General features: G+C 46.3%; 1 protein-coding gene across 5 annotated transcripts in view; it reads right to left on the bottom strand.

Moving 5' to 3' along the window:
* LOC121545013 (ral GTPase-activating protein subunit alpha-2) overlaps nt 1-21,489 on the bottom strand; it is a 142,721-nt gene that overhangs the window by 94,669 nt on the left and 26,563 nt on the right. For 3 of the 5 annotated variants that reach the window (XM_041855333.2, XM_041855331.2, XM_041855334.2), the window contains exons 2-13: nt 19,599-19,709; nt 17,146-17,195; nt 6,939-6,996; nt 5,689-5,732; nt 5,382-5,562; nt 4,689-4,804; nt 4,347-4,485; nt 3,336-3,541; nt 2,706-2,948; nt 2,127-2,306; nt 1,616-1,750; nt 1,355-1,503 (exon numbers count right to left, since the gene is read on the bottom strand). In XM_041855333.2, the coding sequence (XP_041711267.1) occupies nt 1,355-1,503; nt 1,616-1,750; nt 2,127-2,306; nt 2,706-2,948; nt 3,336-3,541; nt 4,347-4,485; nt 4,689-4,804; nt 5,382-5,562; nt 5,689-5,732; nt 6,939-6,996; nt 17,146-17,195; nt 19,599-19,709 (1,612 nt within the window). Of the gene's footprint in view, nt 1-1,354; nt 1,504-1,615; nt 1,751-2,126; nt 2,307-2,705; nt 2,949-3,335; nt 3,542-4,328; nt 4,486-4,688; nt 4,805-5,381; nt 5,563-5,688; nt 5,733-6,938; nt 6,997-17,145; nt 17,196-19,598; nt 19,710-21,489 lie in introns of all 5 variants that reach the window. The other 2 variants (XM_041855332.2, XM_041855330.2) reach the window with 1 other exon arrangement.

Below are 21,489 nucleotides of genomic sequence, written 5' to 3' on the forward strand. Positions count from 1 at the left end.
GAGAACACTGCAGCACCAATCAACACCCAAAAGGCTGAAGCTAGGCAGCAGAAGTGGTAGCACAGACTCCGACAGATATTTCAACCAATGCACCATCCAGGAGAATGTACAGACAAATGTGACATACAATAAGTAGCTATAGCTATGTCTGCTGTGGTGGATAAAATCAGCTCAAATGAATGTCATGGATTGCCTTTCTTTTGTCTGAACAGTGTCCTGACAGAGAGCACATTTTCTCTGCCAGGCAAAGTCGCGCATCATAAGCTGATTGTTATGGATGTATCCAAATAAATGTCACTAGAAAACAGCTTAAACAAATGCAAATGCAGCTTCTTTGCTGGCTGTTATTCTGGCTGAACTTTTTGACGTAACTGTAAATTAGCAGTAGTTGGCTAGCTAGCAAGCAAGGAATAAGAACGTTGCCAGCCAGTATGGCAATGGAACATTTAGAATGAACAACTGGGTCGCATACATAGATACAGAACAAAAATAACAAACAACTGGGTCGCGTCTCTAGGAACCCTAGATTTGAGTCGGGACATATCTTGTGGAAGGATGAAATAGTACGAATAAATTAATCAAAATAATGTTTTTAATGAAAATATGATTTTAAAAATAGTTGGATATATTGGCACGGTGCCAATATATCCAACAAACACCGGCTTCTCGGGCATTATCACTTAAGTAGACCTAATGTACTTTTTTCTCCAACCAACATAGGCCTACCTAGCAAAGTTAGCTAACATTATCCCTTTTTCAACATTGTTTTTAAATAGTGTTTAGTCATGATTGCTGCTGACAAACATGATAGGCTACATTGATTGATGGACCACGTAAAATTGGCTAGCTAGCTAATAACAGATCACGTCAAGCAAGCTAACTTTCAGGGGATAAACTAGATTACTATATCTAAATATTGTTTGATTGGCTAGCCAGCTATAGCGGTGATGACAGTAGTCCGACTGACAACTTTACCAGGATGATGTCAAGCTCTTTCTGATGAAGCAAGCTAAATGACACTTTGTTTGCTTTACCTAGCGCGCTACAAATGGGTAGCCAAATGGATCTGGCTACCCTCATGTATCTAAAAATACATGATCCATTTATGTTTACTGATTGCTGTATAACTGATGATAGAGCTAAATGTGGAATAATCAGAAATGTGTAGTTCTGACTATGCTATTCAAGAGATGCTGATATTAAAACCAAATATGGTTTTAGCGGAGCTGGGGTCTCCTTGCCCTCCAGCAGCCAAATCGAACACTATTGTGACGTTTTATTGATAACGACCTCTAGATACGGCACTGTTTAGTTTATATCAGTATGTAAGTGTATGAGGTGCGGACTGACGTACCATGTCTGTGTGTTCATGGCGTGCTCCATGATCATGTGGCGGTAGATGCTGAGAACCCCCTTGCACACCTCCACCTGGTTGTCCAGTAGTTTGGGCACATCCTGGCATGGCTCCAGCAGAAACACGTTGGCCGAGTTGGTCAGGAACACCTGGGGATAGAGTAAGGAAATAAACTATGGTCAGGGGTTACGGAATACAGTCACATCTGGACACACACAAAAAAACGTTTCAAAAGACAAAACACGCTCGCAAGCAACATACCTGCAGGGTGGGCTGGATGCCAGCCTTGATGTCTCTGTTCTGTTCCTCAGTGAGACAGCCCCGGCTGATGGCACTGCTGAAGGAGTATGTTCTGCCCCAACTGGAAGAGCGCTTGTGACCATGACTCTCCAACACCTGCAGGAGGACACGACCGTCCAGTCAGCATGGCGAGTATGAAATTGAGTGTTCGGAGTTCATTTTAGTTGTGTGTAATAATAATAATAATACTTATATTTGTGTTTTATACACATGCGTGAAATGGAAATGTGTTTTTTGCATATCCCAACCCCCCCTGAAACACCTTCGGAGAATGGGGTCACAGCCAGGGTCTGCCATTATCAATTAGGGTTAAGTGCCTTGCACAAGGGTACAATGACAGATGTTTCACCTTGTTGGCTCGTGGATTTGAACTAGCGACCTTTCGGTTAATGGCCCAACGCTCTAACCACTAGGCTACCTGCCGCCCTATGTGAGTGTGTGTGTGTGTGGGTGTGTGTATCATTGACATTACTTGTGTGTGTGTGCTATCGGTCTCAGTGATGAGCAGCTGCTCTGGGTTCTCCTCAACCTCGGCCTGTCTGCTCTTCTCCGGCTCCGTCATGAAGCCTGGCTTCTCCTGCAGGATCCACTTCCTGTACACCTTGATCACCTTCCGGGTCGCTGACGCCTCACAGGAGGGCAACAGGAAGGCCTGGAGATACAAACAGAGATTATGCAATAGAAAATAGGATAATGGCCATTGAATAATGAATACATGTATTTTCAGGATCATAATAAGGTGTTTGCTAAATGGCACAAAGCAGATGTGGTGGCTAAGGACATTTGACTTGAATGTTACAAGTGTTAATTGAATTTGCTCCAACTCTTAAGACGATGGCTTTGATGTAGTGATAGTGTCTTTCCACTAGATGGCAGCACACCACAACACATAACAACATGGTTTAGTATTCAGCATCATGTTCAAAAGCTAGTGGCGTACCAGAGGAAATCAGCTTCACAACTAAAACTGCTCTTGTAGAGGAAAAGCGTAGTTTATACTCTCATTGAGTCACTTGGAAACACTTTGTTATCATCTCTCTGCGGGCTGTACCTGGTGGAAGACCTCGTTGACGAAGTTGATGTTGTCCCGTGTGGAGAGCAGGACGCCGTGCACCATGTCATAGACGCTGCGGTGCTCCTCATCGATGCTGCACAGGCTGGAGTCGCTGGGACGCCGGTCAGACAGCGTGCTACTGTTAGAGTGGCTCTTCTCTGGCTCCGTGGGGCCGTTGGGCTCACCCTCACCACCACGGTCTTTATCCTTCTCCTGACTGCTACCGCCTGCAGTGACAGTCTGAACACACACACAGCACAGGCAGTGGGTTGGACAGGGTACCAGTGAGAGGGTTTAGGGCTAGGTTCCAGTATAAATTATAAAGACTAAGACAAACACAGAAGTAACTGTTGGTTGACTAAAATGATTCCAAATTGACATTAAAATAACCTCTCCTTGGAATTGACCATTAAGTCCTTCCTGCATTAAAGGGATACTTCGGGATTTTGCTAATGAGGCACTTTATCTACTTCCCTAGAGTCAGATGAACTTGTGGATCCCATTTTTATGTCTCTGTGTCCAGTATGAAGGCCGTTAGAGGTCGTTTCGCGAGCCAATGCTAACTAGCGTTAGCGCAATGACTGGAAGTCTATGGGTATCTACTAGCATGTTTGACAGCGGACCTACCTGGATGAGTTTGGGGATGACCTCGTTAGTCCCGTTCTTGGCGCTTGGGGTGGCGGTGCTGACGTACTTCTTCTCCAGGAAGAAGGTGACCAGCCAGGTGATGAAGGCCACACGGGGAGCCAGGTACTGGTCCCTCGTACAGAACGTGCTCTCGTTGTTACGGGTCACCGGGACATACAGAGGCTTTGGTCTGTGGTGGGGGAGGTCTGGGGGAGGTAGGGAAAGGGAGGGGTCAGAGACACAGAGAGAGAAAGGAGGGTGATATATGGAAGGTGAGAGTGAAAGACACATAGTGGGAGTTAGAGAAAGATAAGGAAATTACACAAGATCTAAATACGCTGCTTTCAGTCAACATCCATTTTTTAGCTGTTACTGGCCATAATATGAAAATATTGAATTCAGCCCACAAAGTAATTGACCTGAACAACCCTGATAATTACAGTGAACCACAGCCTCATGGACCAGGTTAATGTTTCAAAGGATTTTAATTTCTATAATTCATGAAACCTCATTTAAACATGGGTTGAATACCTTTGAATTAACTGGCAATTAGCTAAAACTAGACATTCACTCTCAGAGAGAGAGTAGATCATTACAACAGGGGAAATTGAGAAAAGCATCAGGTTCATGACAAGACATCTAAATTGCCTGGCCTCAGGAATCTGTGTGCATCGACTGTAGTAATTAGCTTTTGGGTCACATTTTTTGATTTGGCAAAGGCCTGTTGCTGCAATTACAAATTAGAACTTCTGACTTGCCTGGTTCAATAGAGGAACATTATATTACACTTCCCAAAAAACGTTTCAATTCTCCAAAGCTGCTTCTAAGGAGAGTAGCTAATACCCAATTTGCTACCAGGAGTGTGTTAGAGAGAGAGTGAAGCTGCACATTCAGTCTCTCAACTGGAATAAGCTCTTGAGTTTTTGCAAATTGACCCACGGTGACATGACGGTATAAAAGACTGCTCATAGCAAAGGGAATACACGGACTCACCCACACCCACACCCCTACCTAAAAGCGGCTTGTAAAGGTTGGTGAGCTTGGTGAAGGAGGGGAAGAGGTGGGGAAGATAGTACTTCTTGAACAGACTGAAGAGAAACCTGAAGCCGGTGTCCTGGTTGTCTTTGTTTGTCCACTCTAAACTGGACGCCTTTCAGACACAAAGAGACACACAGAGTTACAACACAGCCAGACAATAGGCCCCATACAAGCTTTGTACTGGATCCATTACTTTGTTTTTACAGGAAAGAATGGCCTCATTTGATTGGATCATGCATTTTGAAAGTATTCGACCAAGGCCACAGTGTGATCCAGTGTTGTCTAGGTAGGACTGTGTTGTAGCAGGAGCCTCACCTGGACAACCATGAACTTGAGCAGGGTTTGGAGGATGTAGCAGGTCTGGTCATCTGCCAGCTTCTCCCCTGGCACAGCCGGCACCAGCGGGGTAATCTCCTCAGGCACCACCTTGGCTGTTGAGCGTATAGAGAGAGAAACAGAGACACACTGATGAACACTATGAGCACCGTATTATTAATAACAGAACAGATCTCTAATACTCTCTGAGGAGTGAAGACGACCCATCTCACTCCAGCAGCCTGTTTTATGAAATAATCAGTGTAATTCCCCAGGACCCAGACAATCACAGTCAACTGCCCCAGGTCAAATTGCACAACTTCCAGATGGCACAGAAACAGGTCTTAACAAGCTGGGACACGTTCAACTGTAGGGACAGGGGACCAGACGACGGAGCAGGGAGAGCCTTGGGGGGGGCGGTGAGCGTGTGTGTTTGGTTTTACTATCCTTGTGGGGACCAGAAGTCCAGGATAGTAAAACAAGGAAAATTCAGGACAACTGGGGACATTTCGCCGGTCCCCTCAAGGAAAAAGGCTATTTTAGGCTTAGGGGTTAGGTTTATGGGTCCTGGTTAGGTTTATGGGTCCTGGTTAGGTTAGGATTTTGAATGGGAATCAATTGTTTGGTCCCCACAAGGATAGTAAAACAAACGTGTGTGTGTGTGTGTGTGTGTGAGATGTTGAGGGGTTTCACCATCGGGTGGGTTGGAGAAAGGGTTGTAGATGATGGTATCCAGGGTGCAGGGTCCTCTGGTGGAGGGCACAGCAGGGAAGCCTGGCACCAGGCAGGCGAAGATGAGGAACTGCTCCTCTGCACAGTTATTCTGCAGGGCCTGCAGCCACAGCAGGAACAGACGGATGCCCTCACATCTGATCTACATGCAGGAGGAGAGCGGACAGGTTACTGTACACGGAACAGGATCAGACTGCTCCGTTTCCTTCACAGTAATGTGGGAGAAAGATGTGCAAGTTTGTGTGAGAAAACACACAAAAAGTCTTACCTTGAATGAGTTTCCAGTGTGCAAAAGCTTTTTCAGAATAGAACCTGCAACGGAAAGCGAGAGAGCATGAACAACAGAGGACAACCCTGACACCAACAGAACAGATATGCCTTCCACCTGATGTGTGCTAGAGATACTAGACACCACTCTCTGCACATAGTTACACTTAACACAGAGAGACATTCATGTCTGGCTGTTCCATCAGTACATATTGACCTTGGGGGTGGTGATAAACCAGTCAGGGAGGGAAGGCTGCTCATTCTCCTGATGAAAATGAACATCAATTGCCTGGTGTGCAGTTATGAAGCCAATCAGGTCCGAAGTAATCAAATGAGACATTGCTCTGATTGCTAAATGCCTGCTTCTCCACTCATCAGGTTAAATCAATGACGGTCCCGGTGTTGAAAAAATGAAGGAAGAATAAATTGCTTCCAATCCCAACTCCTAGGCTCCAAAAGATTGGAAATTAGACATAAGGAGAAACGGAGGGAGACCGAGATACATTTTCCACCAGGTGACGGTCTGTGTAAATGCTTGTTTCACTAGTGGAGGAATCACTAAAAGGACACCACTGGGGCCTGTCTTACTGCATCTGACTAGGAGTTCCACAGCTTATGGCGTTCCTTGCCAGTGTTGCTAATGAGTTTTGTCCTCTACCTACGTTGGGCATTAGGGTCAATAATAGGTAACAGTTGTCTAGGTGAGGTGACTCCTTAAGGATGAGGCTAGGGAAGGAGGGACAGGTTTTAGCTGGTGATTTGTGGACCAGGGAGCAGGGTGCGTGTTTGGGGACTGCCGAAGGAGGATGAGCCTCCATATTTGGAGCAATAAGCCCCAGGGGTGATCGGCAGCGACGATCTCTGCCTCGTCGCTTTAGAGAAACGTCTGACAAACAGAAGATTATAATTGAGGTTATCGCTGCTTGCGAGGGTCCTCCTGCTAGCAAGGCTGAAACCGAGCGACGCATAATGAAATTACCAATTTGCATTTAAAATGAAGCTCTCATTTGCATTTTTCATTTACCTCTCCTTCCGCGACTAATTATTTTCTTCTCATACAAACCGTTAAAGCGTGGTTGTGTTGATAATCTTTGCTTCCGTGGGTTATTTTGGTGGTTGTAGTAACACAGAAGGGAACAGGCCTTTGACTACTGTACCCATGCAGAAGAATGCAAATATTGCCACTGTAGGCCTATTCAAGGAGGGTAGAGTAAGAACCAACTTAGAAACAGCTGATTCATTGGTACATACCTATACTGTGGAACTGCCATCGACTGTAGATTCTTTCTGGTAGAAGTTGCAGAATTTTCTGGAGAAGATGGGAAAGAACGTGTAAAACATTTGCACAAATGGCTGAGGTGAGGTGTCTTTCTCCAAACAGACAAATCAGGCAACATCAGTAAAAACCTGAAGACACAGGCAGAGAAACCTGATCACAGATGGAGAGAGGACATAAAACATTTACTCGATAGGCTTTAAAACAACTCAATATGGACTGGTGACACTTTTGCACGCCACACACTAGACTGGGCCTTCTCAGCCATACATCCTAAACAGAGCCCACTTTTTAAAAAAGCATAGCAGCCTCGTCAGTCAACCAGTAGTCACTGCTCTCTATTCCTCCTCCGTGTGCGTCTCCGGCCTGTTATAGGGGTGGCCCCGGTGACACGGGACAACGCTGGAAATGTCATCACCTCGCCAACCATGGGATTTACAACTCAATTAGAGCGTGTGACCTTTCAGCAGGCTATAATTACTCCTCCACTGAGGGACGGGTTACCTGGGTCCCTCTGGGGGAGATGAAAAAGAGACCGAGGTATGGGGGAGGAGAGGTATGGGGGAGGAGAGGACACCACTGTGGAATGCGCAGTGTGTGGTGGCTGGTCCGATAATGGCCAGTGCATTGTGGGTAATTGATGAACCACTTGGTATATCAACCCTACCCTGGCCTGCATAAAAAAAAAAAAAAAAAAAAAGAGAGAGAGGAGAGAGAGGGAGAGAGGAGAGAGAGAGAGAGAGAGAGAGAGAGAGAGAGAGAGAGAGAGAGAGAGAGAGAGAGAGAGAGAGAGAGAGAGAGAGAGAGAGAGAGAGAGAGAGAGAGAGAGAGAGAGAGAGAGAGAGAGAGAGAGAGAGAGAGAGAGAGAGAGAGAGAGAGAGAGAGAGAGAGAGAGAGAGAGAGAGAGAGAGAGGAGAGAGAGAGGGAGGGGGGGCTCTGAACATTATGTCCTCACCAGCAGTAGCTATACATGCAAACGGAATTTGCAGTGAGTCTTGAGAAATAGAGAGACTGAAGGAAGAGTCCACAGCCGGAGAGAGCGAGAGACCAGAGCCTGGATCAGTGGCCAGGAGAGCAGCCACACCACATTATGCTGAGACGGACATCTGACAGACAGCCATCACTCCTGGTGCCTGCCTGTGGGACTGTGTCCCTGTGTCCTGGTTGACTCCTCTCTGATCCAGAGCGTGATGATACATGTGTCCCTCTCTATTGCACCTTTCTATTGATCCCAGCTGGGATTAGACATCCCCAGCTCCCAGCACTGATGCTCTCCTTAGAGAAGCAGACACATTATTCTAGGTGGTAAAACAGTTGGGGGTCAGCCTAAGCCTGTGTGGTTTCCAGAGAGGGAGTGTGTGTGTGTGTGTGTGTGTGTAATAACACCCACCCTTCGTCCAGGGGAAGGCAGAGAGAGAGGAGCAGAAGCAGGGAGACTCCCCACGGCGGTGGGAATGGCAGCCGCAACAATGGGACTTTACTGGCTGATATGAAGCGCTGTGAGCCTGACTGTGGGGCTGAGCAGAGCGGGCTGACTGAGTTCCTCTAATCTGGAGCCGTACTCCAGGCATAAAGATGGGGCATTACGGAGGGACGCGTCCAACTCCAACCACATTTACATGATCCGTACTTAGGTTTCCAGCCACAGGGTGTACATGACTCAGAATACACTTCTACCAGAGGTGTCCCACAAGGGCTTTCCAGCGCTCAGACACCCTCAGGAGAACTTTGAAGACTTTGTTTTTGTCATTGTGCCCACTGATTCAAGCTTCACTTTGGTAGGATGTTACACTGCACCTGTGGAGTCTTCCTCATCCTTGTTTTGACGCAACAATGAGAAAGTTGGTGAATAATGCAACAGGACTCTGTGGAGTTTCAACTCATGTTAAGAGCGAGATTACTTTTCAGAAAACAAGAGTAAACTTTCTTAAACCAGCCATATATGAGCCAGAGACATTTGTTTCTATAGGGCAGTCAGTCAGTCAGTCACAGTGGAGTTTGAGTGAACGGCATGGCAGGCATGTGACCATCACAGCCCAGAGCCACAGCAGGCGAATAGAGCAGGGTCACAGTTCACTGTAATTTATTAAACTATCCCGTGAGCTTGCATTGAAAATGTTGGAGTAACTCAAATGTGTTGGAGACATGAAATAATGTGACAGTAAAATTTCCAGTCATACAGTGAAAGACTGAAAATGTTTCCAGGCCTACCTCCACAGTGTAAACAGTGGATTACTCATTTACATGGAAACCAAAATCACCAGCCGTTTGTAGAACTAGATACTGAGCTCAACTGATGACATATAACCTATCAAATAGAAGTAGGCCTAATATGGTTTTGATCAGATTGGTTAAGTAGCCTATCAAATGGTGTTTCTGCTTGCTCATTAAATTTGGTCATAAGTTTCAGACATGCAATGTTGCATTCATGTAACCATAAAGGCATTTATGAAATGTCTTCATACTACTCTCTGGTCAGTAGGTGGCAGCAACAATACACTGCAGCACTTCCTTAAGCTAATGATTACCAGTCTGATCAGTATTCACATATTCCACTTTTCTCCAAGTCAAAGTCAAAGCAACCTGAATTCACTGACCCTTCAGTTTCATAGCATGTCTTAAATAACCTTTTAATGATCAGCTAGGATTTGTTTTTGACAGGACCAGTGAATACAAGTTCAACCCACTGACAGTAAGGCTGAGTAGCCAAATAAGGCAAACCCAGTGACGGGTGCCTAATAGATGCCCAGAAGTTTAGACAATAATAGCAACCTACAAAAGGAAGGCCTAGACTGCTGCTCCTCTACAGCAATGCACTACATGACATATCTAAACTCCCTAATATGGTCAGGTGAAGGCTTACATTGATGCTATTTAGCAGACACTTTATCCAAAGCCACTTACAGTCAATGTGTGCATACCTTTTTACATATGGGTGGCCCCAGCGGGAATCGAACCCACGACCATTGGCTTTGGAAGCACCAATGCGTGACCGATTGAGCCACACAGGACAGTTAAAAAAAAAGTATATTAGCATTTATATTTATACCAACAGTCTCTTGCAGAAGATCTGTCAATCCTAATCCAAACAGGAGGAGGAAAACATCATGGCTCCATGTTCATTCTCCTGAAGGATGTAGGCTAGTAGAAAACAAGACAATAAAAAGCCATTGAGCTCTTCCACCCTTGATGTGCACCAAGGGGAAGATGAGGCCATTAACCCAGAGACACAGAGGAGAGGTACTGATGGGCAGCCACGATACGGGTTGACATTATTTCATTCATGACCTACTTGGAACATTTACATTTACATACCCAGCATTTTAATGGTTCGGCTCTGCAGCGAGCTGTTAAACTGACATCAATCACGGCCAATTGTCTGCCCCCGTGAGCGATGGCGGAGACTAGCACAGTAAATAATGAGAGCTGTGTAAGCCGAGCGCTTTCCTCTCCTCCATGTCCTCTTTCCTTCCTAACATGATTACCGTCCTGTGTCACTACTACAGCACTGACTGAGTGTAGGCTGGCCTACTCATACGTCCTAAGGGTCTACACACACAGAAAAGCATAGAGTATTCAGTCGCTAGCTGATATCCCAAAATAGTGAAGAAAAGTAATACCAATGTAGCTCACAGAGCTGGCCTTTTCTGACTACTCTCCTTTACCCAAAGGCATATTGCCGTAGAGGGTGTTGCATCAAATAAGGTTACTTAATAACACTCTGAGCACTACCCTATTGAAGAATGAGTGTATTCTGGACAGACTGGGGCTTTCCCAGTCTGGAGATCAGGGCAGGCCTGAGCTTAGAGTGGTGAGTCAGGGGCTGGATGATGGATGGCTGGGGTCAGAGTCAGGTCGCAGCCCAGAGACTGGGGAAGCAGACACACACACTTCCCTCTGAGGTCCCCTGGTTACAGAACCAAAGGGCCACAGCCAGTCCCACAACCCTTAACCTGGTCAGAACCACAGCCAGTCTCACAACCCTTAACCTGGTCAGAATCACAGGGCCACAGCCAGTCTCACAACCCCTAACCTGGTCAGAACCACAGGGCCACAGCCAGTCTCACAACCCCTAATCTGGTCAGAACCACAGGGCCACAGCCAGTCTCACAACCCCTAATCTGGTCAGAACCACAGGGCCACAGCCAGTCTCACAACCCCTAATCTGGTCAGAATCACAGGGCCACAGCCAGTCTCACAACCCCTAATCTGGTCAGAACCACAGGGCCACAGCCAGTCTCACAACCCCTAACCTGGTCAGAACCACAGCCAGTCTCACAACCCTTAACCTGGTCAGAACCACAGCCAGTCTCACAACCCTTAACCTGGTCAGAACCACAGCCAGTCCCACAACCCTTAACCTGGTCAGAACCACAGGGCCACAGCCAGTCCCACAACATCTAACCTGGTCAGAACCACAGAACCACAGCCAGTCCCACAACCCTTAACCTGGTCAGAACCACAGGGGCCACAGCCAGTCTCACAACCTCTAATCTGGTCAGAACCTCAGGGCCACAGCCAGTCTCACAACCCCTAAACTGGTCAGAACCACAGGGCCACAGCCAGTCCCACAACCCTTAACCTGGTCAGAACCACAGCCAGTCTCACAACCCTTAACCTGGTCAGAACCACAGCCAGTCTCACAACCCTTAACCTGGTCAGAACCACAGGGCCACAGCCAGTCTCACAACCCTTAACCTGGTCAGAACCACAGCCAGTCTCACAACCCCTAAGCTGGTCAGAACCACAGGGCCACAGCCAGTCTCACAACCCCTAACCTGGTCAGAACCACAGCCAGTCTCACAACCCCTAACCTGGTCAGAACCACAGCCAGTCTCACAACCCCTAACCTGATCAGAACCACAGCCAGTCTCACAACCCCTAACCTGGTCAGAACCACAGGGCCAGAGCCAGTCTCACAACCCTTAACCTGGTCAGAACCACAGCCAGTCTCACAACCCCTAACCTGGTCAGAACCACAGGGCCACAGCCAGTCTCACAACCCCTAACCTGGTCAGAACCACAGCCAGTCTCACAACCCCTAACCTGGTCAGAACCACAGCCAGTCTCACAACCTCTAACCTGGTCAGAACCACAGGGCCACAGCCAGTCTCACAACCCCTAATCTGGTCAGAATCACAGGGCCACAGCCAGTCTCACAACCCCTAATCTGGTCAGAACCACAGGGCCACAGCCAGTCTCACAACCCCTAACCTGGTCAGAACCACAGCCAGTCTCACAACCCTTAACCTGGTCAGAACCACAGCCAGTCTCACAACCCTTAACCTGGTCAGAACCACAGCCAGTCCCACAACCCTTAACCTGGTCAGAACCACAGGGCCACAGCCAGTCCCACAACATCTAACCTGGTCAGAACCACAGAACCACAGCCAGTCCCACAACCCTTAACCTGGTCAGAACCACAGGGCCACAGCCAGTCTCACAACCTCTAATCTGGTCAGAACCTCAGGGCCACAGCCAGTCTCACAACCCCTAAACTGGTCAGAACCACAGGGCCACAGCCAGTCCCACAACCCTTAACCTGGTCAGAACCACAGCCAGTCTCACAACCCTTAACCTGGTCAGAACCACAGCCAGTCTCACAACCCTTAACCTGGTCAGAACCACAGGGCCACAGCCAGTCTCACAACCCTTAACCTGGTCAGAACCACAGCCAGTCTCACAACCCCTAAGCTGGTCAGAACCACAGGGCCACAGCCAGTCTCACAACCCCTAACCTGGTCAGAACCACAGCCAGTCTCACAACCCCTACCCTGGTCAGAACCACAGCCAGTCTCACAACCCCTAACCTGATCAGAACCACAGCCAGTCTCACAACCCCTAACCTGGTCAGAACCACAGGGCCAGAGCCAGTCTCACAACCCCTAACCTGGTCAGAACCACAGCCAGTCTCACAACCTCTAACCTGGTCAGAACCACAGCCAGTCTCACAACCTCTAACCTGGTCAGAACCACAGGGCCACAGCCAGTCTCACAACCCCTAATCTGGTCAGAATCACAGGGCCACAGCCAGTCTCACAACCCTTAACCTGGTCAGAACCACGGGGCCACAGCCAGTCTCACAACCCTTAACCTGATCAGAACCACAGCCAGTCTCACAACCCCTAACATGGTCAGAATCACAGGGCCACAGCCAGTCTCACAACCCCGAGATCAACAAAACGGTATTTATCTGTGATTGAAATGCACTGTATACAAACTTGTGTACTGCACACAAAAATAACTTAGGCTACTTTTCGTGTGTGCCTCTCACAAATTTCCAATGACGTGCTGTCCACTGACCCGTCACCTCTGCCATGAGGGAGGGTAAATAACCATGAGTGAGTGGGTCTGGGACTCCTGTCATGTGACCACAGAGCTCCCGTCTTGTGACAATGACAACAGAGGTCTAGAGGGTTTTTCTATGACTTACACCTACATACACTTGCTGTAATTTGGGGCTCCCGAGTGGTGCAGCGGTCTAAGGCACTGCATCTCAGTGCTTGAGGCGTCACTACAGACCCCCTGGTTCGATTCCAGGCTGTATCACAACCGGACGTGATTGGGAGTCCCATAGGGCGGCGCACAATTGGCCCAGCGTCGTCTGGGTTTGGCCAGTGCAGGCCGTCATTGTAAATAAGAATTTGTTCTTAACTGACTTACCTAGTTAAATAAAGGTACAATTTAAATAAAACAATTAGTGGCGCTCTTCCACAGCATTTCCCAACTGTTCCTCATCCACCTACTCAAATTTGATGTGAATTGTCGGTACAGCAACTCAACATTAGGAAGGTATTCCTAATGTTTTGTACACTCAGTGTAAATATTATAATATATTAACAGCGATCTAATAATTCTGCAGTCTTCAAGTTCACATTCAAATCAAGTGCCACACACACACACACAAAACCTAAAGCATCTAAATCCACTGTGGCCTCGTCATGTGGACTACTGCAAGGACGTTGTCATTCACTGATTAGCCCACTTGTAGGCTAGGGCAGATACTGTGCAGTCAGTGTGTACCTACTCTAAAGTCTGTAGTGTCCGCTGCAGCGGCCTAGCCAAAGCCTGCTCCCTCTTGGCAGTGAGGACACAGAGTAAAGTGAGGAAGTGATGGGGAGAGCAGGCCAGAGCTGGGCTGGGAGAAAGCAGCCATTATGCCCACTGCCAATCTGAGAGTGAAGGCAGGCAAGTGTTTCATGGGAGGCAGCCAGGGTAGATCAAGTTGAACAGAGGTGGTATTCACAGCATGACTTAGCAAACATGCAGCGTGTAGTGCAGGCTAGCAGCCCTCTGTCCTCAGCTTTTATGTCACGCCTTTGAATGTGTGATACACTGTTAATGTGATGCGTCTGGCTGAGAGGAATCAGTCTGTTTCTGTTGTGCATTAGATCAGTGAGTGAGATAATTCAAGAGAAGACAGGCATTGATTGTAGCACTAATAGGTTGTTCAAAACATGGACTGAATAAGTGATGGCACGGCACCGACATCGGTTTGTTATTGTCTGGGAAAGGTATTGATTAGGCCGCTTATTGAATTCTTTAACTGCATGTATTATGAGGTGTATTGAAGGGCAGACGTACAGGTATGCTATGACATTTTATGTCTGTGGCATCAAAAGTAGAACACAGGCTCTCTGCACCTCACCACAGAACACACTACACAACAGTGTAACAGCGCAAGCGGTTGTGGCGGGTGTCTCAATGCCACCAGACACAAAGAGAGCAGGGAGGTGGCAGTGATGACGGCAGGGGTGGGGGTGCTTGGTTGAGGGAGAACAAAAGACCCATTACTCCTCTAGCAGGCTCCCCCCCCCAGCCACCCTCAGAAAGGGGGCTCACATACCGCACCACAGTGACAGTAAGGTCATCTCCACAGCACAGCCAGGTCAAAACAATAACACACTGGAGACACGCCAAGCAGGTCCAGAGATGGGGTCTTAGTTTGATGGAGGGGGAGCCTGTAGCCTAGTTTCTCATCTTTCCTTGGAGAGCTGAGACAATCGGAGCTAGTAGCTTGCTACCTTTAGTGAGGTATCTGGAGACTTCCAGGGATGAATTCATGAAGTGGGTTATTGAAGGCAGAGAGATGATTTATTCTTAGCCCGCCTGTCAAACCACATTAAAGTGTGTCACAAAGCGTGGTGGAGTCACTAATGGCTTTATCCTTGCAACAATCCAGTCACAGACACAGCTCTGTGCTATCTGGGGCTGGGGAGGCTGGTGCTTATTTTATGGTTGATTGATGAGCCTAACTAAAACTGATGATACGGACTTGCCACTGCTACTAGGGGCATTGCAGTTCACAGCACAAGATGTCGCCAATTTGAATTTGATTGAAATGTTAGTGTGTGAGTACAAAGACACAGCACAGGAGTAAGGGCCCGACAACAGTCACATGCCCTCCCTTGAGAATAGAAGGAAATAAACCTGTGCACCACTACAAAACCGTCTTCTATGAGCTTATTCCATGCCTTTTCTACTGTACAATCTATCCCCTTACACTGTAAAGTGAATCATTTCTTTGGGGCTAACACAAAACGACACACATTAGTGCCAAGCGTATGTGTGCTTGCAGGTAGACCTGGATATCAAATCCATACTGTATAAACAGCCATGTATGATCCAACATGTCTAATCTACCAGCTCAGAGAGAAGGGAACACGATGTGTCAGCTGAGGATCAAAGCTGTCCGTATCAGTCCTGTACACACCACTCAGTGAGATTATCTTCTCAGCACACTGTAAAAACACACAGGGCTAAAGGGGCACACTAGGGTTAAGCTGCTTTCAATATTAGTTCTTTTTCAAAGGATACCTTATAAATATTTAAAAGGCATGTGGAATCCGAGGCCATATGACTGGGTGCGTGTGTAGACAGACAGACTGGGAGACAGACTTCTCATGCTGTGGAGTGAGGCTGAGAAAGACAGACTGACACCTAGCTTAATTCCACATGAACAGACAGAGAGCACTTCCTGTCAATACCAGGCTGGATGTCATCTTGACTGGAGCCCAGGTTTAAAAATGTATGGAGAGAGAAGTTCAGTCAGGTGAAAGTAAGGTATCATAAACAGTTTGTGAAGTTCTCACTCAACAGTCAATACAGGAGAAAGACTGTAAGCAGCTGACTGTGTCAATAACATACAGGATATTGCATACACCTGCAATACCAGCATGCCAATAAAGCACAACACATATAGCATGTTCTGCACCTCACACCAGTAAGTTTGCGAATAACAAGCCAAATGCAGTCCACATATGGGGATAAATTAGATGTTACATGATCATATAGGGGACACGTTGAAGATGCCTGGGTAGCTCTCTGACAGAGTAGAGCAGGGATGGGCAACTTTGATGGGGTGGGGGCCACAAAAAATCTGAACTCATCATGAGGGGCCACAGCGGCTGCCAGTTGCCCATCCCTGGAGTAGAGTGTATGGCCTGCTGATACCATTTAGCCTAGATCTCACACAGACCAGTGGGCCCATGTCCAGACCTCAGCCCTGGGCTCCTCTTCCTCGGTCCTGCCCTGCTAGAATGACCTCTGTCGACACAGTGAAAAGAACACTCCCCTCACACATAGACTCCATTTCCACTGAAAGGACCAGACATATGCTCTCTTGTCTCCGCCTCTCTTCCTGATCCAGAAACTGCCAGCCCGCCATGAGCAAATGTTACTGGAGAGCTGCCTGTTTGTATTGGAAACTGGAGCTACTGTTTGAGTCAGGTGGAAAAACAAGGTGGGGGACTTTAACCTCCAGGAGAAGCACCAGAGTGGAGAATGACATCAGTCAAGCTGTTTTTAAATCATGTAGCCCACACAACACTCACCTCTACTGAAGAAAAACACTACAAATTAATACAGTACACAGCAAGGTTTCTGCCATCTCTGTGTGCTGCCTTCAACAGTGATGAAAAACAATCAAGCTGGGTTTATTTATTCCTTAACAACCCCCTTTCTTTTTCTATTTGAGGTGAATTCAGGAAGTAGGCAGGCAGGTAGAATCAGCACCATGGAAACGGTGTTGGCCCCTCCCTTCAGCTGAATGCAGAGCAGAGTGAACAGGTTGAAATGCTGTAACCACAGAGACAGATCTGATCCATGTCTGTGGCTGGAACCGTCACTAGACATCAGACAGGGAATCATCATCATTCAGAACAGAAAGGTACATCAACTTACTTCAAAAATAAAGAGGATAGAGTCCAGCTCCTCCCTCTGTGATTTGTTCCCTGAAAGAGAGAAGAGAGTCAGTTTCATCCATAAAAAGAGGAAAGACATTTCAACATTGGGGTTGGGAAACTGTCAGAAACATCCTCCTGTAGTCCAGCATCTGCTTTTCATTCAGATCACTTTTGTAAGTAACTGATTACAACACTGGGGATGTGAGTTCTCTCTTACAATGAAGTGAGAAATATTGACTTGGATGAGAACTGGCAGACCCTGCAGCTCTCTAGGGCCAGAGTAGTAGGGAAAGTGACTCTACTGTACTTCATCATTCCAAAGCACTGACAGTCATGTGACTTTCATGATCTGGTATGTGTACTGTAAACCCTTCAGAGTGAAGTGTGTGTGTGTGTGTGTGTGTGTGTAAGACCTCTACGAGTTATGAGCACTACAAAGAGACAGCTGCCGGTAGACCCGAGGTCACCTCCTCCCAAGGTTATCATCAAAATAGGGGTCTAAAGCTGTGAGGAGGAGACCGTGGTAGCTGAAGTCATCCCGCTCAACGACGTCATCATAACAGTGCTTTAAAGAGTAGTGAGTATGGGGAAAGTGGAGGGGGTTAATTATTGAAGGCCCTACGATGGAGCATGCATTAGACATGGAGGTTGTCACCCAGGGCTCACAGTAAGTGCTGGAAGGGGACTTGGGGAGAGGACCCACAGATTGGTGTGCATTACAGAGCCCATTCATTAACAAACAGACAGACAGCAGGGGGAGAGAAGGCCCTGTCCAGAAACAACCCCTGGCTGTGCCCTACCCACTAAGCACTTAGATCTGAGTGTAGTGTAGCTCAAGGGGTAATGTCAGTGTGGAGTGTGTTCTGAGAAGGAGAGGATTCTGGGAAATGTGAGATTGCTGTGATGCACTTTCTAGGTTATTATGAACACCCAGCAATACTAATCCAGGGGTTCCCAAAGTGAAGAACAGCAGAGGTCTGCAGCTAGATCTCAAAATATTATTATTATTATTATTATGTATTTTGATTTTTTTTTTTTATGAATATTGCTAGCAACAACACATTAAACACATTTTGGACAAGAGATCCATGGAAACATTTGTGTAGGGTGCAATACAATACAATGTGATATTATTCAGCCACAATTAATGTTCTTAACCCTCAGATGCACAACATGGGCCTGGGAGGCTCACAGGGATATTGATATCCACAGCACTCCATCATTGATACATTTCTTCAACTCAAAATGTTGTTCTCTGCTCCATGGCAAAATGTGTAGAATTGCAGGAAATTAGCTTTAAAACTGCAAAATGTTATCTCTGATGCCAAGAGGGGGGCCTTTAAAATGTTATTTCCCAGGACCCGAGACTTGATTAGTCCGGCCATGCACTGAAGAAGTCAAGGTAAAACTGCTTGTATGCTATTTGTATTGCTCTCTAAAGTAGGAGTTGTGTTCTGATATTATGAGGGGGTCCCTGATGAATTTGCTCTCACAAAAGGGGTCCCTGAAGCAAAAAAGTTTTGGAACCCCTGTACTAATCTACGCTTTCTACACTGGAACATTTTACACATTCTGTTGTGTACAGATATCTTTCAGTGACAGAAGATATAAAAATATATGAACCAAACCCTAAAATAATGACATTCCTATAGTTCCCCAGAATCTCCACTGTGGGCTGAGGTGGTGTTAAATTCATTTGATAATGTAGTACATAAGCTCTACATTATCAAATTATACATATCAGACATGCTTTTGAGTTATGTACCCAGTAGGTCCCTCAGGTCCTCTGGCACTGGCTTGTTAACTCTCCCAAAGCCTAGCACCAAGAGGCATGGAGAGGCAGCCTTTAGTTACTATGCCCCCAGCCTCTGGAATAGCCTGCCAGAGAACCTGAGGGGGGCCAAAACTATGGACATATTTGAAAGAGATCTTAAAACGCACCTTTTTAGCTTTGCTTTTCCTTAGGGTGCTTTTTTAGTCTTTTGGTTTTTATCGTCTTATGTTTGTTGTGTAGTAAATATTTCAGTTTTTATTTTCATTGTTTGTTTTTATTTCCATTTTTTTCCTGTGAAGTGCATTCTGTTGCATTCATATATATACATATATATATAAAGCTTGATTTAAATGTGGGTCTTTGTGCCTTGTCTTACTAGTTGTCTTTTTCCCCTCTGAATGGTCCCAAATCACTGAACATTCCTTGGTTGGGCACTCAAATAATTTCACTGCTGCAATGTAATACCAGATCTGAATTCATGTTCATCTAATTGGCTTTGAACAGCTACGGGAAGTCATTGGAATGAAAACTACAACCCCTGCAGAATTGAACTTGACACCAGCTCTGAACGAGCTGAAAAATCCATTACCCAGCTAGTTATAAACTCTACTACTGGGGTGGATACTGGGGTAGTAGCCTTTTTTAAACAGACACACAGGCAGCACACCCTTCCTTACCTTTTTGCTTTAAGTTACTTTCCAGTGTAATGAAATTTTCATAGAAGATAAAATAAATCTGCGAACAGTTGCTTTCGAAGAAGGTCTTCAATTCACTCTTCTCAATGATATCTGCAAAGGAAACAGACAGAAACACACACTGTCAGATCAATTTTCAACCGCCAGACAAAAATACAAGGATTGTTGTTTAGTGAAACTGGGCAAAATATAAAATGGCTGCCATTATAGTCTAACAATGAAGAATTCCAGTGAGACAATTATCCATAATTCTCTCCCATGTCTCAATCAAACATATATGTTGTCATACATAATCATAAGCTTAAACATCCTTGGTAAATCAATGGATGTGAGGATTTACATAACAGCACACCAAGGACTTTGAGAGGGAAAACGTCTATAATTAGGCTAGCCCAACATGTTATAAAGAAAGCAGTTAACTCAGTGGATGAGGAGGATGCCTTCTGATCATTAAAATCCTGTGGTCCTCAGCAGATCTGAGAGGGAGGGATGCACATGCCTGAGTGGAGAATGGAATCCCCAGGAACATTACTGATGAGCAGGGACATGCTGAGGTACAGGGGAGGGCAGAGCCATAGAATTAGAATTGAGAATGTAGGCTTCTCTCTATGGGGGAGAGGCCCATTACACATCTGTCAATGGGACTTCACTAGCGCAAGCTGTGTCCAATTCCAGAATCTGGAGCAACCTTACTTTAGCCTACATACCGTATGACTCTTCTCCAATCCTCTGAACACCTTGATTCAAAGATGTGATGTTTTTGTATTTTTTTATTAGTTCAAATAAAACTAATACCTCACCATAACGTAAAAGGACTTAGCCATGTGTCGTGTGTGAGCTGTGCTGGTGGTTGGGGGTGATCTGTTATGGAGATGGAGAGAGAGTGTAGAGGTTTCAAGGCCAGGTCGAGGCATTTTGACCTCAGGTGATGCCTGGGGGAACAGGACCAGCAGCAGTCATACACACACAGTAGGTCTTGGCTAGCTCTAGCCTGCTAGCAGATCTATTCTTCAGCCAATTCCTCCTGTATTTGTTGGCATGCTAAACAAAATGACAAAGATGACTAAAAAGCACATAGTTCTGCAACCAGGCTAGAATGTCATTGTTTTCCTATTAGGATGTAAACCAATCCAGAATCAGGCTTGGTATCAGTCACAGAACCTTTCTCTTCCAAGCTACGTTCACTGTGATGAGGACATTTAACAGGGGGAAAACATCTTCTCCCTAATTGAGCAATTAAGATTCACCTTCTGTTGTGGCTCTAGTCTGTCCTGGTCCTCAGTTCTGTTCAATACACCCTCAACCACCAGCCAACTGGACGGGGCCCAAACCCAGCCCAGCTAGTCTCCAGTAATTGGCTCAAGGGGACTGCTGGTAGTTGTATCCAGCCAGCCACTGTGGGACAATGACAGTCTGTCTTGTGATTTATGTTAGCCCACAGATTAAAACACAGATAATAAAGAATCATGGATATCACCCTTGTCATAGGGTTTGAACCGGTGTTCCATGTATCTGGCCCACAGTTAAAGGCATATAACAACAGCCATCATAGAATAACTGGACCAGGATGAGACAAGAGCTGGTCTTGTCCTTTGTTCTAAGGCTAATCTGATTGCAGCTCTGATCTGATTGAATCTGAATATTGAATAAGGCCTGATATTGGAACATTCATCACAATCATCTGCAACAGAGTGGAATTGCAGCACCACATGCAATATAATACACAACACTAGGCTAAATATAAAACCATAATAATAACAACAACGCCAGAAGAAGCAGAGTAGCCTATTTCACACTGCAGTATTCCCATGAATACCGGCAGCAAAACAGGGAAAACACACAGTAGCACATAAACACTGAAATGTTGGGACTA

The sequence above is a fragment of the Coregonus clupeaformis genome, chromosome 29 (assembly GCF_020615455.1).
Source record: "Coregonus clupeaformis isolate EN_2021a chromosome 29, ASM2061545v1, whole genome shotgun sequence".
NCBI lineage: Eukaryota > Metazoa > Chordata > Actinopteri > Salmoniformes > Salmonidae > Coregonus > Coregonus clupeaformis.